Genomic DNA, 17,452 nt, shown 5'->3' with positions numbered 1-17,452 from the left:
TTATTGTCCCTAAACGTAGTACTGCACATTGTTGAGCTCTTAACAAACTTTACAATAATATGTCCTCCCTCAGTTCCCTTACTGTCATGTGTAGGCAATTCCTTGGTTTCCAGCTGCAATAACTAGAGTGACAAATGAGTCAGGTCCAGAGACCCTAAGAATTTGTTAAAGAGGCTATTAGGCTTTTTCTTCCTAGATTGTTTTCTTTACAGCTAAACACAATTTTATTAGTTAAGCCCTGTACTTAACTCCTTCACGCAACATCAGACCGAGCAGAAAGAGGTCCTGTTTTTGAAATGTTTATTCTTGGTGATAAAAGGATAAAGAAGGTTTCACAAGCAGTGTAGGAAGCAATAAATATAAGTCTGCCTCATTAAATGCATTCCATGGTTCTAACCTCTGAGTTATGAGTCCGTTCTTTGTAAGCTTTTTCTTACTATGAAGTTTGCCCTTCATAAAGCAGGTTGAGTTAAGTTGTACTTACAAGCTTATTAGGATATAATTGCATTGGAGTGAATATACTCACACTAAGAGAACCCTCCAATTTACATGCTACTGGGTACCCTTTTCTTGACAAAAAGGACATTTGGAGACCACTAACCTGTAGTTTTGGTTGGATCTCACATTCAGAATTCAGACACACATGAGCTGTCTCATCACACATCATTTAGTTACTAACACAACTTTCACTCTGCTATTCATTCAGTCAGTGCCAGCACCAATGTAAAAAAAGCAGTGTAACTTGTGAAATCTACAGACAGTTTGGGGCATATTTTCCAAAGTGTGAAACTAACATTCAGCACAGTTTGCAAGAGAGAAATGTCACCACTGTCTCTTAACTTCTATGGAGCTCGCTTTGAATAGAGTTTGCTCTAAAATCCTATACATGTGAATACAGAGCAGTAATTTCTCACTGCTGAACTGATATTTTTGCTCCTATGAGCAGTATAGTTGTACTTTGTTTGCAACTGGTTACATCGCTATACCTCCACATGTCGCGTTGTGTTGTAGTCAACTTCAACCAATCTCTTTAAAGAAAGCAAGAGATGTGTTAGTCCCTCCATTTGTGTCGGACTGCCCCACCAAGGTACCAGGAAAATTCCTGGTGGACCCAGGAGTCAGTAGGCCCTCCTGCTCACCCATATTAAATTTAATTGACTTTATATGGCATGGACATTGCCAGTTTCTGTTTCAAAAGAAAGAGTAAATTGAATGGAAGGATAGAGGAGAGATGAGAATAATGACATTTACTGAAGAGAGGAAGAAAAATAGAATAGACGTTCGCCTGTGATCTAAGGTTTTCTGGTGGGCCCCTGGCACTGCCACTTTTGATTTACAGTAGGACTTTATGTTAGTGGCAACATCACTGGCCTGATATAGAACCCTAGGTTTATTTATAACTTAGGGCCTACATGTCTATGGTGCTTTGAGAGGCAAAACATTTTTTTTCTTCTGTGGTTCTATCATCCTATTTTGTCTCTTTATTTCTGATACATGGCATATTCCGACAAACATATCCTTAGCACTGACAGTTAGAAACATTCACTACTATTTTCTTTTCTATAAGCTTTTGTTATAAGTAAAACCATTTAAAATCCCAAGGCCGTGACCAAAACCATTATCATATTATTGTAACCTCCAGAATGAATAGTAATAATAATGAATAACCAACAGATAGTTTATATAATATTAAGTGATCTATTAAATAATCTCAACAAACTGGAATATACATATCAGTAAATATTGCCCCCTTTACATCTTTTCCCTTGAGCCACCATTTAGTGATGGGCTGTGTGCTCCCTCAGAGATCAACTGACAGGAAATAATGCAGCTCTGACTGTAACAGGAAGAAGTGTGGGAGAAAAAGGCAGAACTTTGTCCATTAATTGGCTCATGTGACCTAGCATGTATGTGTGTACGTTTGTTTGTGTGCTGCGTGAATTGTATGATTCCAGGAGACGACCCAATGGCGCATTATGAAAATGGTTTATTTAGATGAAGCAGGGTTTTACAAATGAGCTGTTTTATGCTATACATTTTTAGAGAGACCTACATTGTGGGGGGGGGGGGGGGGGGGGGGTATAGTTTTACTTTAAAAATATATGTGGTTAGATCTGTGAATGGTCATAATTAAAGTCACAGCATAAAACAACTTAGATATCCTTGCAGAAGGCTGACTGACTAAACCACTGGGATGTGTAAATGGGACATAACGTCTCTGAGCAACAAGGACAATTATAGCAGGATCATTGAAGGAAAAGGAAAGCCAAAATGTTAGGTACCCCCAGTGATTGTAATTGCTTACCTTATACCCCAGGTACATGCTCCTGTTAGGAAAAAACGCACCAGCCCAGGGTAGCTATGAACGAGCGATCCTCTTCCTTCTCTCATCTTTCTTCGGAATCCTGGGGCCAGTGCATGTGCAGTAGAGTGAAAAAGCCAGCTTTTTTGTTAAAATTCAGCTTCTCACTCTACTGACAGAAGAAGGAAAAGGATCGCTTGTTCGCAGCTACCCTGGGCTGGTGCTGGTAGCTTTCCTTCTCCTTTAAAGATGATATGCTGTAATATAAATTACCATGCAGCTCTATTTCCATAAAAAGAAAAACTGGGAAGATGTAAGAGCCAAAAAGCTAATATCTGCCTCATCGTTGAGGATGTAATTGTAATTATACTCAGACAAAGAGAAAGAAAAGTGCTTAGTGCTCTCCAGTGTTAGATGGAAAATGATATACTATAAATACTCTTATACAAGCTTTTGTTTTTTTAACCTATGCTGCAGTGAGGGGCTGGGACCATACCTGTATTAACATTCATTTAATGAAGCCAGTGTTATTAGAACATGATTCATGTAATATTAGTTCTACAGAAGTACCCCGAGAGCACAGCTTGGGATGGCGCTGGGTCTTCTTGCACAACTTTTCAATTTCCTGTCTGGAAGAAGCAAGTAGCAATATTGTTCTTAAAAACGAAAACCTTTATGTTGAGGATTTCCTGTTTTAATAAAATGGATGGCTCGGATGATAGCTTATCTGTCGGGCACTTAATGCTGCATTATATTAATTGTGTAATGGGAACAGCTCAGCAGAAGGCAGAGTCTCCAACGCTATTTTAGGTTTAAAAATTGACATAGGATCCAAGGATTATATAAACCAGGAGCCAAGATGAAAACTTTCTTTTAAAAAAGATCTCATTTCATTAAATATCAGGAAATGTGCCCATTGTGTAAGTTGGTTGTATATTCAGTTTAGTTCAGTAGTTATATAGTAAATCATATACACATAGGTCAGGGATTCATAACCCGTGCAACCAAAAATGCATTTCCAACCTGTTCAGATTTGGTGTCCATGAGCCTCTGAAAATATTTCTATACAATAAGGGCTTTGGCGCACGTGGAGATTAGTCGCCTATGATACTACTGATTTACTGCGGGCAACATATCTCCTGAAAATGCTTTCCCAACTTGACTCGCAAGGAAACTTTGGCAACATAAAAATTAAAGTTCTAAAGAGACGCATATGTTTTCCCACTGGCAAATTCTATTATTGCTGCTGGGAAAAATTTTTTAGATTTGTCACCCACAGTAGAGCAGATTTATCACGGGCGACTAACCTCCACATAATTACAGTGACATTTGAAAGATGGTGCTCGAAATACCTTTGTAACTTTTACCAGCCTGGTCAGCATCAATAACTGTGTTTCAGAGGTCCTTCGGAAATATCCTTGGTTCCAGCCATGACACACCTTCACAAACATGTGAATTGGATATGTTCTGTAAATAAGGCAGGACTCCCACACTCACACATCCCCTTCAAATAAACCAAGAATCCCATAGGTTCCTGTACTTTCACTTCATACAAACATGTAACTTTGGATCACCTCCTTCCACATCATTTTCCTTTCCACATATAAAATGATGGCAAGACTTGCGCAATTGATGGAACTTCTGCTAAAACTACCTAGATACTTACTGAACTTGCATATCAAGCAAAATACAATGCAGAGGAGCTTGGCAGGAGCAGGCAGGGATAAACTCCACTGACCACCAATGAATTAAAAACTAAATGTTGCTCACAATACACTGACTGACTTATTAGCACATTTATTATGCATTTTAACTACCTGTATGAACTGTTTATTACAGAGTAACATCAGCTGTTTGTATTGGGACCTATTTTACTGAATTATATGCTACATTTATCCAGCAGGTAATTGACTGGTTATTGGGCCCCACAGCAACATCGTTGGGCCCATATGCTTCCGCAGTTTACATAACAAATGCAAAAACTTTGAAGAAAATTATATATATATACTCCATTGACCCCCATTTAAAATACTGATTTATTAGCACATTCATTATTTTTACTATATTTATTAACTACTAGTACTAGTCATTGGGCCCCACAGCAAGATCATTGGGCAGTTTATAAAACTTTCATATCAAGCAATGACAGTGCAGAGCAGGGGCAGGAAGGAGTTTAGGGTTTAAGTTAAGGGACCTAAAAGTTTCTGATGGCGGCCCTGTTTCCTGTTTAAATAAGCAAGTATAATGTTTTTGACTAATGTTTTGCTTTAACTGGATTCTCATTATGTAGTTTTAAGACTTGCACAAAAAACAGATAATGTTTTAGCTCATATTTATGCAGAAATATTAAATTCAATAGGGTTAAAAAAAACTTTCAAGCACCACTGTAATTCCAAATAAATGCATGGGTCACTGATGACTGCAAGATCTCTTGAAGAATAAATTAAGGTAGCCAGGCATCAATTATTTTGCACAAAAATAATTATTGGGCTGCATGTATATATAAATATATATACACTTATTATTTATATGGCCAGTATCAGCCATGGTTGTATAATAAGGGAACTTGATATCAAGACAAATAGAATGGGGATCTTGGTAGCCAAGTCACTGTGGGTTCAAATGAATCTCTCACACATGGCAGTGCCATTCATTTCCTCAGATGGAAAAGTCATATACTGGTGCAAATATTTTTTTAAAAAAAAATGTAAAATGGACATGGATGTTGAATACAATGGATACATCATATTTCATATAGTGACATCACAAAGCACTGATTACAAGTGATAAAATCAATAAGCATTTAAATTCACAAGTTATTAATGGTCTTTGTGTAATATATATGTATATAAGTATAGTACTGATATATTTTGCAGCACTGTATGATAAGAGTAGGGCATGCATCACAATAAGTATGAATATGTGGAGTCTTAGTTGGATTGGATTGTGGAAAGCCCCAAGGCAGCACTTTGAATTTGTACTCATTAAAAGCAATCCTTGCCATGACAAATCTATATAATGTGTTAGATCTTTTGTTTTGTAAGAATAATCGCTTTGGCGGAGATATCTATAACAAAGCGTTATATCTTACTGTGCAGCCAAGGTTCACTTTGGGGGTTGAAAAATAAGAAGTGAGCATGATGTTATTTCAAAATCACATTACCAGACTGAAATGTAGACTACATTGTGCAATTTCTCTTGAGATCAGTAGTAACTGAAAATTACAGAGATGTAGCCACATTTCAGAGAAGTTACATAATAACATATTAAGTCAGGTTGGAAAAGGAGCAAGAGCCTCCAGCACAGCTACACTAATCTATTAACTGATCCAGAGGAAGGCAATTGTTGTTTGGTCGATGGTGGGAAACCACTGCCAGCCACAAGTTAAGTATACCTATTGCTATCACAGGACCTAAACCATACAGCAAAGCCATTCATGTCACCAGAGCTTCAGTGTTTGCACAGTTGTATGCCTGTATGTATGTATGTATGTATATCTTTATTTATAAAGCGCTACTTATGTACGCAGCGCTGTACAGTAGAGTATGTATCAACATTATCATACTTACAGTCTCCCACCTCAGCAACCAAATGACTAATAGTCATGACTACAACTGTTAGGAATAACACACATAAACTAAGAGTGTACCAAATTTATAACAATATAGGGTTATATTGATTATAGTGTCTTAACCAACATCGCCGGTGATGTTGCCCATAGCAACCAATCAGCAGTTAGAATTTAGAAAACAAACACAAAGATCAGATTTGTTGCTATAGGCAACATCACCAGTGATGTTGGCTTACACACTATAATAAATATGCCCCTTAGACAAATTATGGTGTTGGTCGTGCCTTGTAGCACTAGGTCTAGGTCACCCACTACTTCTAAAAAGTGTGATCATAAGAAGTTATTGAGGCCTCCTGGAATGCTGGTTCTATATGAACTGGTTCTATATGTCAGTTCTGCTAAGAAGACCGTGGCTACACCTCAGCCTCTAGTCCTGGAACGGAGGGTAAGAGAAGAGACAAAAGAGAACTGAACTCATGATTTCAAAGACTCCTGGTTTCACTTCACTAATGGATCCATGGAACCTCAGTACAAACTGGTTGCATCAGCTTAAGCATTTTCTTAAAACTACAGTAGTGCCTTCTAAGGGACTGCCAACAACCTGACAGGTTCAACTCAACTCAACTCAACATAGGAAGAGCTTAAAACAAAACCCTTATTTTTGGGGTGTATCTAAGTAAGGAAAGGCAGCTTTGGGCTATCTTTTATTTCTGTTCAATTTAATTGGTAGTAATAAATAAAATCATACAATATATACTATAATTTAGTTTTTGCAAATAATCCCTTCATGTTTGTTTATTTCAACATTCATATATTTTTGTAATCATGCCATTGTGTTAGAAGATAGTTTGAGATATACAGGTATGGGATCGGTTATCCTGAAACCTGTTATCCAAGTTCCGAATTATGGAAAGGCCATCTCCCATAGACTCCATTATAAGCAAATAATTCCAATTTTTAAAATTGAAAACCTGTTATCCAAGTTCCGAATTATGGAAAGGCCATCTCCCATAGACTCCATTATAAGCAAATAATTCCAATTTTTAAAATTGATTTTCTTTTTCTCTGTAATTATAAAACTGTACCTTGGTACTTGATCCCAACTAAGATAGAATTAATCCTTATTGGAGGCAAAAAAAAGCCTATAGGGTTTACTCAATATTGAAATGATTTTTAGCAGACTTATGGAGATCCAAATTATCCAGAAAACCCCAGGTCCCGAGCATTCTGGACAACAGGTCCCATACCTGTACTCCATACCTCCATACCATATACTGCTTAAAAATAAGATAGTACTGTTTATAAGGTGTTTTAATGAAGCAATCAGTAATGAGTGGTGCTCCTACTATGTGCATAATATTAGTGGCATTGCCAGGCAGCAAAGCATCCAGAATAGGAGGTAAATCATTAAGAGGGCCAGGGATCATATAACATATTGTAGTACTTCCCTAGTTCCTTTACCAACCTTAATATGGTCAAGACTGCCTGGATATGGAAAGAAAGAATGGTCTATTTACTCAGTACTGTAAAACCCTTATAATGTCAATGAGAAGGAAAATTAATGAAGGTTTAACTTTTACAAGTATGGTAAATGATCCCTTTAAGTATGGGAACTTCAACATATTCTTTCTCTTTTATAGAGGAACAACTATTATTTTAGATATGGTTTATTTTATGTTCGCTTGGGACCTACAATTGTACAGTTCATCAGATTAGAAAGTCTACTGTAAACAAACAGAACTGGCTACAGTGCAGGACTGGGGGTGGGATAATTACTAACATCTCTCAGTTGTAAAACAAATACAGTATTCAAGCAATCAACTAAATATTTCAAGTGGAAAATATACTTGAAAAAAAAAAACTTTTCATTCATTGATAAATTGATTTGTAGACATTTTCTTGTGCAAACAGAATGTTATCTAAATGTTCCCCACTTTGCTGAACAATTTCTGTTATTTTAAGGTTTGGTTCCAGAACAGAAGAGCCAAGTTCCGCAGAAATGAAAGAGCCATGCTGGCAAACAAGAATGCTTCCCTTCTCAAATCCTATGCAGGAGATGTGACCGCTGTGGAACAGCCCATTGTACCCCGCCCAGCCCCGAGACCCAATGAGTATCTCTCCTGGGGCACAGCCTCCCCATATAGGTAAGGGAAACAATATTTATCTTTTATAGACAAATTATGGGACATTATTATTATTTTTCTTGAAAAGTATAAAGTACCGCAGTATGGCAACCTACTCAATACAATACCATGTTTGCCCAGTCAATGCTCTAAATGACATAGCACCACTTTTACAAATTGGTTTTTGCCTTTGGGGACACAGACCAATGCTGAATAAAAAAAAATGGACTTCAGCAACAGGAGCAGGACCAATGTAACCTGTGACCAGATCATTTCCAATAATGCATGAGTGCCACCCCCAGGAGATCACTGTAATTTTGGGGCTAGGTGAGTCCAAGATACAGACCTGCCTACCCATACCTCTACACAGAATATGCCATGGCTACTTCTATTTTCAGAGTAGGTTTTTTAAACATCAGTGCATTGCTGTAGGGAGCCATGAGTGATATAATATTACAATAAGAGTCGCGTAGGCTTCTAACCAAGACATAATAACACATTTAGACCTTTGGATCACTCACATTAGCAATTCAAAAACAAACCATGAATTCAGTGTAACTGAATAAAGGCAGAATAAACAGGTTGCAGAGCATTGTTTCTTCTCAAGCTAAATCACTTGCAGAACATACCAAACACACGAAAGGAAAAAGCTCAAAGCCATGGAATGATTATGTTTCCATAACAGTGCATTTAGCCAGAATTTCATGGCAGCTGTCTTTTGTGGCTAAGTGTTCTGGGCAAAACAGTTAAATATTCCAAATATTCCTCTTTCCAAATATTTCTTTTAGGGTTTCACACCTGAGGTTGATTAATTAGGAACATCACATATAATATGTGCAATAAGATCAGGGGGTTGCAGTTGTTACATATGAGGCATCTCAAACATATAGTATGGGCTTATATTCACTATAATTGCAAATATAACATGAAGAAATGTCATACCCTGCCTCGTGTAGTTGCATAGTTATACTGTTAAGTTGGGTTGAAAAAAGACCAGAGTCCATCAAGTTCAACACCTCCAAGTGAACCCAGCACACACAAACCTATACTGACCTATCTATCCACTCACATACAGACCCATACTGACCTATCTATCCACTCACATACAGATCCATACTGACCTATCTATACACTCACATACAGACCCATACTGACCTATCTATACACTCACATACAGACCCATACTGACTTATCTATACACTCACATACAGACCCATACTGACCTATCTATCCACTCACATACAGACCCATACTGACCTATCTATCCACTCACATACAGACCCATACTGACCTATCTATACACTCACATACAGACCCATACTGACCTATCTATCCACTCACATACAGACCCATACTGACCTATCTATCCACTCACATACAGACCCATACTGACCTATCTATCCACTCACATACAGACCCATACTGACCTATCTATACACTCACATACAGACCCATACTGACCTATCTATACACTCACATACAGACCCATACTGACCTATCTATCCACTCACATACAGACCCATACTGACCTATCTATCCACTCACACACAGAACCATACTGACCTATCTATCCACTCACATACAGACCCATACTGACCTATCTATCCACTCACATACAGACCCATACTGACCTATCTATCCACTCACATACAGACCCATACTGACCTATCTATATACTCACATACAGACCCATACTGACCTATCTATCCACTCACATACAGACCCATACTGACCTATCTATCCACTCACATACAGACCCATACTGACCTATCTATCCACTCACATACAGACCCATACTGACCTATCTATACACTCACATACAGACCCATACTGACCTATCTATCCACTCACATACAGACCCACACTGACCTATCTATATACTCATATACAGACCCATACTGACCTATCTATCCACTCACATACAGACCCATACTGACCTATCTATCCACTCACATACAGACCCATACTGACCTATCTATACACTCACATACAGACCCATACTGACCTATCTATCCACTCACATACAGACCCACACTGACCTATCTATATACTCACATACAGACCCATACTGACCTATCTATCCACTCACATACAGACCCATACTGACCTATCTATACACTCACATACAGACCCATACTGACCTATCTATCCACTCACATACAGACCCACACTGACCTATCTATCCACTCACATACAGACCCATACTGACCTATCTATCCACTCACATACAGACCCATACTGACCTATCTATACACTCACATACAGACCCATACTGACCTATCTATACACTCACATACAGACTCATACTGACCTATCTATACACTCACATACAGACCCATACTGACCTATCTATACACTCACATACAGACTCATACTGACCTATCTATCCACTCACATACAGACCCATACTGACCTATCTATCCACTCACATACAGACCCATACTGACCTATCTATACACTCACATACAGACTCATACTGACCTATCTATACACTCACATACAGACCCATACTGACCTATCTATCCACTCACATACAGACCCATACTGACCTATCTATCCACTCACATACAGACCCATACTGACCTATCTATACACTCACATACAGACCCATACTGACCTATCTATACACTCACATACAGACCCATACTGACCTATCTATACACTCACATACAGACTCATACTGACCTATCTATCCACTCACATACAGACCCATACTGACCTATCTATACACTCACATACAGACCCACACTGACCTATCTATCCACTCACATACAGACCCACACTGACCTATCTATATACTCACATACAGACCCATACTGACCTATCTATATACTCACATACAGACCCACACTGACCTATCTATCCACTCACATACAGACCCATACTGACCTATCTATATACTCACATACAGACCCATACTGACCTATCTATATACTCACATACAGACCCATACTGACCTATCTATACACTCACATACAGACCCATACTGACCTATCTATACACTCACATACAGACCCATACTGACCTATCTACACATACATAAACCATATATACCAACATCAGTACTAACTATATTTTAGTATCACTTGGAAAGTAATAAAATCTGATATATACAGCACTTTCCTCCCAGTGTAACAAAATTGCTGTAATTGGGAATTTAATGTAAATAAACAGATCTTAAAATGTCAGTTAAATGAGGTTGTGTGACAGCTTTATGTCTGTATAATGTACTACTTATTTATCATTAGCAATGTTGCCATGGCAATAATTTCACCCTGCATCCTTTCCACTACCATTGGTGGTTCTCAATGGCTTGCAGGCTCCTCCGGCAAAGAGAGGATTAATGTGAATTTAGTGTTATTTCCTTTTGCTTGTTTTTACAATGCCTGGATCAGGTAAGTTCTCACCACAAATATTTGGCATCCCAATGAAAACTAAAAAATGAAAAAAAAAAGTATCTGCTGCTCATTAATGTTATAAAAGCCAGACATTCCCTGCTCTTTCAACTGTAATCCTGCTTTTAAACTTCTAGTGTATATGCAGATGTCCAGGGCTTGTAGCTTTATTGTGGGTAATGAGATGTATTTACTTAAGCCATGTTAGGTTTTATTAAAAATACCTCCAGGCATGACCCTCATACACAAATAGTTTCCCTTAGTACAGTTTCACTGTTGGAAATAACCTGTTTTGTGCCCTTGTCCCCAGCACATACCTTTAAAAATTTGTCTCATTGGGCTTGCAAATCTTTTTTTCAAAGTGACCTTAGCACCTAATATTACATTTTGAATTGATTATCAGAGTCAAAAAGTATTTTGTGTATTTAAGTGTATAATTGGAGTTCTGGGTTTGGACAAACCTTAGCCATTCCTATTTCTGTTACATGAACTATAAACATAAGAGCATAGCTTATTGTCAGTCTTAGCTACTTTATTGCTAACTTCTCTTAGAGGCACTATTCATATAGCCTGATACAATGGCATTAACTTGAAGAGAATCCCTGATACAATGGCACTAACTTGTAGCCTTACATATATGCAGCTCATGCCACTGTAAAGAGAGTCCTCAGTTGGGACTGGCGTAGGGCATATGGGTGCTAACAGCTGACAATACAGCTAGCTGATGAAAGTTCACAAGGGATATGTGCCAGCAAAGGGGCTGTCTGGGTGTAGAAGAGTGAACATACAAGGATCTTGAATGATACATGTAGTTCATATAAGTGCACACACTGTAGAATGCTTTGACAAGACTGGTGACTGTTCTACCTTGTTTAGTAATCACAAAGAGCATGTGTATTATGGCAGCAATTCTACTCTGGCATGCACAAAGGGCATGTGCATGGTGGCTACAATTCTAACCTATTTGGCAAGGTCAGGGGGCATGTATATTTTACTACTATTCTCCCCAGTTTAGTATGTATTTAGTATGTACCAAGGGCATGTATATTTTTGCTACTATCTTACCCTGTTTAGCATGCCCAAAAGGCATGTTTATCTTAGCTACCATTCTACTCTGTATGGACAAAATGCATGTGTGATGGGGCTACCATCCTACCCTGTTTTGTATGCATGAATGGCATGTGTATTGGGGATACCATCCTGCCATGTGTGGTACGCAACAATGGCATGTGTGATGGGGTTACCATCCTGCCCTGTATGGTATTCACGAATGGCATGTGTTTTGGGGCTACCATCCTACCCTGTGTGGTATGCACGAATGTGTATCTTAGCTACCATTCTACCCTGTATGGACAAAATGCATGTGTATTGGGGCTACCATCCTTCCCTGTTTGGCAAGCTCAGATGGCATGTTTTACTACTGTTTACCCCAGTTTAGTATGCACAAAGGGCATGTATATTTTTGTACCATTCTTCCCTGTTTGTATGCACAAATGGCATGTGTATTGCGGCGACAGAGATGTCCCTCTGACAAGCTGAGAAAATGTCTATTTCTATAAAAGCTGCTTGTAATTCTCTTTCTCTATATTGCCATTAATGAAAATATTAGAATGTTTATGTGCCCAACACATGCTAAAGTTCTGCCCAATATGGATAAATAATAAGCAAGAAGATGCTGAATGGAACTAGTGAAGTCAGGGTTCACTTTGCGCAGTCAGGACGTACTGAGTATCTCATTTTTTTTAAATTGATTGTAAACAGAAAACAGTTAAGCAACCATTTAATTTGTTCAACTGTTTCCTATTAACATCTTACCAATGTGTAGGGAAGGTCTGGCTTATATATCCAATACTGACAGCAGATTCTTTTTTTGCCTCCTGCTTTGTAGTGGCTGGAGCCAAACCCCTAAAGTGAGAACTTACCTTTTCCAGGATTGGTGAGGAAATGAGCTCCAAATTACTCCTTCCCTGGTGAGTATGTAACACATACAGTGGGCATATTCTGTCTCATGTCACACAAATCTCACTGCCCTAACAAAAGAACCAATGGACAGAGACATAAATCATTAGTATCACAAAGGTTGTATAAGGGAAGTATCTTTAATTAGCTAGATAATGGCACATTATTAACGATATAGTAAAATCTAACACAAGTTTTACCCTAAATGCTGCCCCCTGGCTATTACGCCACATGCAAGGGATCACTTTTTTCCATACATTATATCAGCTGGGGAGGATTTCCATAGAACAGAAAACTCCTGATCATGGAGATAGAAAACATGATAAATGCAAGCTATTTAAGAGGCGTATGAAACGTCTCCTATTAAAATGGTTTGGGTGACAGTTGCAGTTTTTATTTGCGAACAACTCAGATCTGGACTAATTGCTTTCATATGAGTGCAGGAATCTGTAAAATATATATGGTACCTAACCTTGCAAAAGAATATTAGAACTAAACCTTTCTGTTTAATTCTTGCAGTGCCATGGCGACCTATTCCTCTACCTGTGCCAACACCAATCCTGCCCAGGGGATGAACATGGCCAACAGCATCGCCAACCTTAGGCTGAAGGCAAAGGAATACAGTTTACAGAGGAACCAAGTGCCAACAGTCAATTGAAAAAAAGGCTGACTACAGAAATACTATACTATTGCCAAATGCCTTCTTGTAATAACCAAAACTTTGACTTTATAATGGGATAACGTGGAGATGAGCAGGGTACAAACTGATATGTTATGAAACATCCCTTTTTCCTTCTTGGAAAATGCCACCAGCTAGTTTCCATTTTGTTTTCTTTTCATGCTTTGCTTTCTATAGTAAAAAGCTTATCCTGCTCAAAAACAATTTGCCTCTGTTACACGGACAAGTCAGTCTTAATTCACAGCACCAGCCACAAGCAGGGCTGCCATCTAAAACCCATTTTTTTCAGTTGGGGCCCTGTACAAGTGTCACTTTTGGGGTCCCTTGTGCCTTACCGAACAATTCAAGATTTATTTTTCAAGGCCTGAGCAATGGTTAGGGCCCACTATCGCTGTATCCGCTGTACCCACTGATGGCTGCCTTGGCCACAAGACCTAACAAATACCATTCAAAAATACCTTAATTTTGATGGACACAATTGTTTTAGTTGCAATTTCGAAAAATGACTCGAGAAAAAAAGCCATTACACTTAAAATAAGCACTTCTTCATATTGCTAAATATCAAAGGAACGGAAGAGTTTGAAATAATCAAAATGGTACCAAAATTAGCGGCTCTTATTTAGTCTGTATATACTAATCTCTACTTGTGATCACCGGTTTAGAGCTCATTTCGGAGATGGACTGTGTTTCTTTTTCAGCTGATCTGTATTGTACCCAGCCTGAAAGAACCTTTTTATTTCTACCATAAGCTAAATATCGTGGAAACAAATGAGGCGCTTATTTGTATTACATATTCCTTTATCGGAAGGGAAGATGCCTAAAGTAGTATCTATTATGTAAAAGTATTTCTGTTGGAAAAGACATATTTTAGCTTGTTCTATTCATTTATAGAAGCATCTTGTATGGCCGCCATGAAATTAAACATGAAAATTAATATCAGAAGACATTTTCTGTGCAGATTTTATGTCTACTTTTAGTAACAGTTTAATGTCAGCCAGAGAAATGAACTTATAGTAACAATGGAACAATGGAGTAAACTGTTTGACTGGTTATGTTCCCCCCCTTTTCAAACTGGCAATCTGTGGGTTCTGGCAACTGCCAGAGGGGCCGTTATAAGTTGCCATAGACAGTCACTCTTTATTGGGCCTGTGGGGGCAGTTTGGGCCTCTGTGTACTTGAAATTCCAGGGCCTATTTTGAAACCCAGTCCAGACCTAACCCAGTGTGTTCCAAATAATCATAAAATGCCTTAAGATTTTGCCATAATAAAAGAAACACATCAACAGGGGTTGGGACAGGAAGTAATGTGATGAAATTGAAATGGTTACCAGGGTTGGTTCTGCTCCTAGGAGAGGGCGTTTGGTTCCTAGGCTGCTTTTGAAAAATCCTACCCATTCTCTTACAGAAATTATGGGATGCTATAAGGGGTGTATCATAGCCTCCCATCCAGCCCTACCTGAGTCATCTGTGGAATGACCTGGCCAATGGTCAGAATGAATGGGATCGCCCATAATCTCATCATAAGAGATGCTACTAAAGGATATGCAGAACAAAAATCCATTTTACATAAACAATTTACAATAATGTAAAAAAATTGTTATGTTTTCTAAAGAAAGCAATGTATTTCTACTTTAGTTTGTCCTAAAAAAAAATTCAGGAAACAGTGTAGTTACTGGTGTAAAATTTTGTCTAGATCTAGTAACACGTTTAGTGATCTATTTAGCTCATCTACATGCAGGTTATGGGCAAGGTTTCTGGCCACCCTTAACCCATATCAAGCTTAATAAAGGGCCCAGGGGTGCCTGAAACATTGCTGTATGTATATAAATAAATCTCAACCGCTTCCTTTTAGCAATCTCAGTTTGCTACTGGATTTCTTCTATGTTCTACAATCAGATGTTAGCTGTCTTATAGTTGACCAATGACTTCTACCTGGTTGCTAGGGGTTACCAGACATGGGACAGGCTTTGCACCTGTTATTACATTCCTTTGACTGTAGAGTTATGTACAGGGTATTACATATAGCTAGCTGCCAGGACCATGAAGACTAGTGACTAATGTAATAATAGTTGCAACTGGTTTAGTAACCCAAAACATCCAATCAGCATGCAGCATTAACTGGTCAGCTGTTTGAAAAAAATCACTATGTGTTACTAAACCCGGGCAAACCTTGTACTATTTATTACACAACCCTATAGAGTGCTAGTGATGAGCATGACAATAACACGTTACTGTATCTAAAAGTTGATCCACATTTCCTTGCATACTCCTGGTGCAGCTCAGCGTTTCGCTTTGTGGATACCTGAACTAAGTCTAATATTTATGACTCCCAATGAACATAGGACAGCGTTGCCCGCTCTGCAAACAGTTTTTGCTCTCACATCTGTTGAAGTAAATACACCCTCATTCCAATACAAATTCCATAAAAAGACTTGATTTGTAATTATTCTGTCTGTTACATTTTGTACCACTGACAAAGTTGTCAAAATGCATTATATATAAATATATGTGTATAGATATACTTGCCCGCTTCTTAGGATTTTGTTTTTTTTTTGTTTTGTAAAAAAATTAAATAAAAGGAAATATTTTAAAGCATTGGTCTTGGCGAATTATTTTATCTGAATAAGGGCAGTAAGCCAAGAACAGAGCCTGCATGAATATAAAAATAAGGGCTTGTGCTCAGCTCAAAAACCCACAGATTTGATATAATTTCTCACCTTATATCTGGAATAGAGTTTTTTTTAAAAAAAAGTGATTTTATGTGTTTCTGCCAGTGATTCATTTCTTTGTTTGGAGCATATTTATCAAAGGATGAAGAGAGTTTACAGCAGGTCCCCAGAGGGGACCCTTTTGATAAATATGTTCCTAACAACTGCATGGAGAGCAGTGGAATTCCTCTCTGTTGAACTATGGTGAACCTTTTGATAAATATGCCTGTTTATATGAAGAACCTCTCTATTCTGAGAATAGTTTGTAGAACAATAAACTAAAGACAATTTACAAAATAGCATGCTGTATATCATTATTGAAGCCTTTGTTTCTCCCATTGCCCCAGTTGTCAGTCAGTGCTTCCATATGTCTACACTATGTCCACTTTATTGTGAGTGGAGTCTCACATATTGGGCAGGCGTAAGCTGGTATTAAATAAGATTGATAGGATGGATTCTGATCACATGTATATATCAATGGTTTTCTAAATCATGTGGTGGACACCACTCAAGTGAGACCATAAAGGGCACTTATTGGCAATACAGTTCTGATAAATAATAAATCAATAGCACTCATTTACAAGGGAAGGGGGTAAGGTGTAAAAAAAAAAATCTTGGCCAGAAAGTTCTTTTAGAACCCATAAGTGCTAAGTGCTTTGTGCTTCCAGATGATAGTGCAAAGGATTGTTCCTCTTTCATTATGGAGCACTGCTCAT

General features: G+C 38.2%; 1 protein-coding gene across 2 annotated transcripts in view; it reads left to right on the top strand.

Annotated features, from left to right (window-relative positions):
- Positions 1 to 16,623, top strand: part of prrx1 (paired related homeobox 1) — a 67,181-nt gene extending 50,558 nt beyond the window's left edge. The window contains exons 3-5 of one of the 2 annotated variants that reach the window (XM_002933755.4): positions 7,836 to 8,017; positions 13,280 to 13,361; positions 13,870 to 14,279. In XM_002933755.4, the coding sequence (XP_002933801.2) occupies positions 7,836 to 8,017; positions 13,280 to 13,331 (234 nt within the window). In that variant the 3' untranslated portion in view covers positions 13,332 to 13,361; positions 13,870 to 14,279. Of the gene's footprint in view, positions 1 to 7,835; positions 8,018 to 13,279; positions 13,362 to 13,869 lie in introns of both variants that reach the window. The other variant, XM_004913782.3, reaches the window with a different exon arrangement.
- Positions 16,624 to 17,452: the final 829 nt, after the last annotated feature.

This window comes from Xenopus tropicalis, chromosome 4 (assembly GCF_000004195.4).
Source record: "Xenopus tropicalis strain Nigerian chromosome 4, UCB_Xtro_10.0, whole genome shotgun sequence".
NCBI classification, from domain to species: Eukaryota; Metazoa; Chordata; class Amphibia; order Anura; family Pipidae; genus Xenopus; species Xenopus tropicalis.
The sequence above is the reverse complement of the archived record's forward strand: the minus strand, read 5'-3'. Positions and strand labels throughout refer to the sequence as shown.